The sequence below is a fragment of the Gekko japonicus genome, unplaced genomic scaffold, assembly GCF_001447785.1.
Source record: "Gekko japonicus isolate JY-2015 unplaced genomic scaffold, Gekko_japonicus_V1.1 scaffold9, whole genome shotgun sequence".
NCBI classification, from domain to species: Eukaryota; Metazoa; Chordata; class Lepidosauria; order Squamata; family Gekkonidae; genus Gekko; species Gekko japonicus.
This window is the reverse complement of record NW_015168044.1, coordinates 3,217,753-3,222,999: the sequence shown is the minus strand read 5'-3', so window position 1 is coordinate 3,222,999 and position 5,247 is coordinate 3,217,753. Positions and strand designations below refer to the sequence as shown.

The 5,247-nt window shown below is 47.9% G+C and overlaps 1 protein-coding gene across 1 annotated transcript in view; it reads right to left on the bottom strand.

The window, feature by feature from the left end:
• Positions 1-18: 18 nt before the first annotated feature.
• SORBS3 (sorbin and SH3 domain containing 3) overlaps positions 19-5,247 on the bottom strand; it is a 51,528-nt gene continuing 46,299 nt past the window's right edge. Inside the window, exons 19-22 of the mRNA XM_015414185.1 lie at positions 4,493-4,517; positions 1,957-2,086; positions 1,239-1,345; positions 19-375 (exon numbers count right to left, since the gene is read on the bottom strand). Of these exons, the coding sequence (XP_015269671.1) occupies positions 314-375; positions 1,239-1,345; positions 1,957-2,086; positions 4,493-4,517 (324 nt within the window). The 3' untranslated portion in view covers positions 19-313. The remainder of the gene's footprint in view (positions 376-1,238; positions 1,346-1,956; positions 2,087-4,492; positions 4,518-5,247) is intronic.

Below are 5,247 nucleotides of genomic sequence, written 5' to 3'. Positions count from 1 at the left end.
GTTTCCTGAATTCTGGGTGGGCGGGGTGGGGAAAGGAATAAAGCTGCAGCCACCCCACATTCAAAGTACCGTAGGCACAAAACTGGAAGACAGCAGGGTAAAGGGACAGTGGGGTAAAAGCCCCAGATCCAAGTGACAAACTGCAAGGCCTTGATGAGCAGATACGGGGGTCCAGGCTGGTTCTCACACCCCATCTCCTCCCCCTGCTGTTGCTTACAAATCGTGGGCTGCCTCTCCAAGGAAATGGGACCCAAGAGCAGGAGGTTCAGTTTCCTCTTGGCACAAGTGGAATGCAGGGTGGGTTGAGGGAGAGTCACACAGGAGCGACGTAATTCCCGGGGAAAGTGCCAAATTTTTGTGTTCTTCTGGATACACCTGGAGTAGAAACAGAAGTACAGTAGAAAAGGGTTCAAGACTGCCCAGGCTGCAGCAGAAACTCTCCTCTGGAGTGTCCTGAGCCAGCCTACTGAAATACTGGCAAGAAGGAAGCCAAAAATGTACCCTGTCGCCATGTCCTAAGCATCAGCCAGAAGTTCAGCTCTAAGGCAACTTCACTCTCTGTGCTTCTGGGGATCCTTCTACTGTGCATGACCCAGCAAGCAGCAGTGCTTTTCTACCCACACACTGCCAAACTGCACAGCCCACAGTGAATGGGAAGAGTCAACAGGAGGAGACCTTTACTACTCTGTGAAAGAGCCTCTGCTTTGCAGGCAGAGGGTCCCAAGTTCAATCCCCTGCATCTCCAGTTAAAAGGATCAGGCAGGAGGTCATGTGAAAGACAGTCACCTGAGACACTAGAAAGCGGCTGCCAGTCGGAGTAGACAATACTGGCCTTGATGGACTGATGGTCTGATTTAATACAGGGCATCTTCTATACAAGGAGTTCCAATGGTGTTTGACTGCCACTTGTGGATTCTGATTTAACTTAGATATTTGGGCTGGTAACGAATGCCAGGGTAACAGAGCTGCAGAGGTCCAAGAAGTCCTCTGATCTGTATTATGGTCCTGCCACCCAAATGGCAGCTTTCAATCTGGTATCCAAAGTCCAGTCTGGAGGGCTTTTTTAGATCATGCAATGAGCCACTGTGGTCTTTTCTTAACTCTATGAAGAGAACCTTTGCAACTGCCTCGGAGAGGCTGTCTTCCCCCACTTCTGGTCCCAGGACAGCCTTTGTGACATCATTGTGACATCAGGGTTTGAAGTGACCTCTCCCTTCTTCACAAATACAAAGACATACCCACGAACCAGCCATCGTCGCACTGCTGCATGACATCTACCCGGTCTCCTTCCTGAAGCTCCAACTCGTCCTCATTCTGAGGTCTGTATTGGTACAGAGCCTTGTAGCTGCAAAGCACAAGCATTTGGTGAGCACATGTCCCCTATTTATGGGGGAAGAGTCGTAAGCCAGTTTTCTGGGTGTTTTTTTTTTTTAAGCATTCAAAATGCTGAACACTTAAAAGCAAATAAAATTATGAGTGCGTGCACTGTTGTTCTAGAGTTCTTCTCTGCAGGCTGTGCGGGTTGAGATGAACTGAACTGTGCTTTACGCATGGAAATGGAATGTGCCGAGGCAAACTCTCTGGCTGTTGTCCTCCCCCCCATCACATCCTCCCGTCCCGGGGGCTGGGGAAGGCACATCAGCTTGGAAGTGCTGAGTTGTCTCATCCTTTCAAACAAGGAGCTTGAGTCTGCAAAGCCTGGCAAAGGCCGGTCAAGGCACAGGTACAGCAGCCAGCAGCTTTCGCTTCCTCAGGCACTGTGTGAGCCGCTCGGAGAAAAAGGGCCCTTGTTCCCGGCACAATCCAGACACTGTCCCAGTCTGGCACCCCAGGAGGCCGTCTGCAGCCAGCCCTCCCCACGGGTCACTTCACAGGGATGCATGGCCTGGCCGGCTGCCAGCCCAAGCGTGGTTTCCCCTCCCCACCTCCCCACCACGGGTAATTAGCCTGGCTTACGGAGTCCACTGTATGTCGGCTTCGGCGGCTTCGGAGGGGCGCTTAGTGCTGCGTGGTTGGGAAGCCTGAGGAGCAGCTGCTTCGAGGGATGAGCCCTGCAAAGAAAGGAGGGTGAGACGCTGAACACCACCTGAGCCAGGGAGTCGGACAGAAACACAAGGGCAGGAGGCCTGGTTATAAGGAAAGCGTTTCTCAAAACTGGCAGAGGGTTCAGGAGTGGAAGTGGACAAGGGAATGCTGAAGGAGGGCACCCTATTAATAAGTATGATGTTGTGTTAGGTGAAAGGGGAGGGGGCAAGGGGGAGGAAAGGATCTAGAAATCCTGGCTGATTCCACGCCCTCCCCAAGAAATGCAAATTCTATCCCAAAGTAAGTAAAGCTAGTAATCATAATGCATTTTTGTTTGCCACGAAGGGCTATAGAAACGATCGTGCAAGGAATTAGCAATACAGTCATGGCACATTTGCATATATCTAATCTTTGTTACAGTTAGTTATGATGATACTTTTGAATACATGTGTTACATCGGCTGGGATCAGAGAAGCAACTCTAGCATTTATGGAAAACTGAAAGAGAAAAGATATTTGTAGAGAAGGAATTAAGGCCCATTCAGAGGAACAAGGGAGCTGTCTTTAGAGTAGATGCTTACCCTTCTCTGCCCATTATTTAAAGCTGCATCCAGACCCCCATAGATATATAGATATATAGCCAAACTAAACAATATGTTCTCCCACAAGTCAGGTAAGTCCCCAGGGCCATTTCAGGTCAAGAACATGGCATGGGGGGCTGAAGTCCTTCTCCCACTGTGCTGTGGTCCTGATCTCAATTTGGCCCCAGTGTGCTTGGGAACAGAGCTTCCAATAGCTGCAGTATGATCAGAATCAGGTTAGGGAAATCCTGACCCAATTTGTGGAAAAACAGATCATCTAGTTTGGCTCTAAGGGTGAAGGGTAAACAAGAAGCTGGAAGATTTGTGAATGGATTGCAAGCATGGCTTTTGTTGCTAAAATAGTGTCTATTGGGGCTCCTTAATTCAGATTGGGGCCATGGTGTGTAGGGAGTGGAAGTTTAACAGTTCTTCCACAATGTCCCTTTCTCAATCTCAAATAGTACTCCAGTACTGCTATTCGGCAAATAGCAGCTTTGGGGAGCCATGTGTAATCAGATACAGAAGGGAAAAAACTGTGGTCCTGATCCAAACTGAGGATGCCTGTGGCTGCCATTCAGCATTTAAAAACCCCTGGTAGAACATTAACAGATCTCCCAGCATCTTGTACAGTTTGGCCCTCAAGACTAACCCAGTTTCTTTGATCCATATTAGTCTCTCTGCCTAAAGACTGGAAAATAGCCAATGTCATACTGATTTTTAAAAAGGGATCGGGGGGGGGCTTTAGGAAACTATACACTGGTTAGCTTAACGTGTTATTGAAGACAGAAATGTTGAGTACATAGAAGGACAAGCCTTGTTGAACAGGAATCAGCATGGCTTCTGGAAAGGTAGGTCATACCCCACTGAACACTTAGAATTTTTTCAGAGTATCAACAAGCAGGCAGACAAGGGTAACTCTGTAGACACTGTATACTTGGTCTTCCAAAAAAATGTTTGACAAGGGGCATCTCCAAAGATTGTTTTAGTAAATTTAACATCCATGGGGTAAAAGGACCTATCCTTTCATGGTAACTTTCTTAAAAAGCACACACACAGGGAGGGAATAAATGGGCAGCCTTCACAGTGGAGAAAGAACAGTGAGGTCTCTGGGATCTGTGCTGGGACAAGTGCTATTTAATTTATTCATAAATAACCTGGGACTTGGAGTGAACAGTGAAGTAACAAAGTTTGTGGATGACACCAAATTGGTGACAATGGGGAAAATAGAAGGGGATTATTTGTTTGAAGCGCTCCAAAATGACCTCTTCAAACTGAGTGAATGAATGGGCCATGAAATGGCATATAAAATTCACTGTCCATAAATGCAAAGTAATGGAAATTAGGGCAAAAAAATAATTTTTTTAAAAAAAGGACTAGGAATCATAGACTCAGAATAAAACTGCCAGCATAGCAGTGCTCTCATACAAGCCCCTGGTGTGGCCGTGTACAGTTCTGGTCCCTGCATCTCAGAAAGGATGCTGAACAGCTGAAGGGCTGGGAAAAATGCAGAAAAAAGCAACCGAAATGATCAGAGACTTGGAGCACCTGCCTGCCCTATGAGGCAAGGCTAAAACATCTGGGACTAGGGGAAAAATGCAACTGAGAATGGCATGACAGAGGTCACCAGAACTACACATGGTGTAGAGAAAGCAGATAGACGGAAACTTTCCTCCCTCTCCCATAATTCTAAGGGTCCTTCTATGAAACTGACTGGCAGCAAGTTAAAGACAGACAAAAGGAAATAGTAGCTGCCTCGTGGAACTCACAGCCACAAGGCTGAGGCAAAGACCGTTGGCTTAGATGAATCTGAAAGAGGGTTGGAGGGAGAGGGAAGGCACAGATCCCTTCTCTTGTGCATCCATTTTACTATTTTTTAAAAAAGCATACCTGTCCCAGCCCACACTTCATACATCTGTGGGGCACAGGAGAGTTTAAACCCACAGGGCTGTCACCACAGTAGCTCTGGGCTTCTGCTGGCTCCAATCTGGCAAAGAGGCACTCGTGGTTGACTACAGACACACGCTCCTCTTTCGCCTTTTGGTTAGCTGGTGCTGGTGGACGTTTGGAGGATTCTGCTGGTGACTGAGGACAGGCAACCCTTAGGTGGTCTGTCCCTCCACAGCCGTAGCATCTCCTAACCTGGGGCCGGTTCCAATTAGCCAAATCGGGGGACTTACTACCCCTGCTGGAGCAGAATCCCCTTCCCTTTTTTGGTGAAGAACCTGGTTTCCCACCCCTTTGGGAACCCTTCTGTTCCCTTCCCGACTTGGAAGTCCTCCAGTCCCGACACCTAATCTGAGCCTCTACTGCAGCCCCCACTTCCAGTGTCAGGTTAATAACAATTCACCTGTCAAAGGACTGTTGAAAGGAATGTTGAGGGAAAACACAGGAAGCACTAAGAACACTTCAAAAAGCATTGCATAAACGCTAAGACGTGTCTCCTCTTTCAGCTCGTTTTATGTTTCTAGTTGCAAAACTGGCATCTTTTTCCACCCAGAGTTTGCTGGGTTATTTAATCCCACTGCCTTCGAAAATATGAAGAGTTGTTGTTCTCTCTGTCAAGCCAATTGGGGGGGGGGGCTTCAGGATCCCCCCCCAGAGCCAGGATGGAAGCTCTTCCTAGTGCTGCAGAAGTAGGGAAA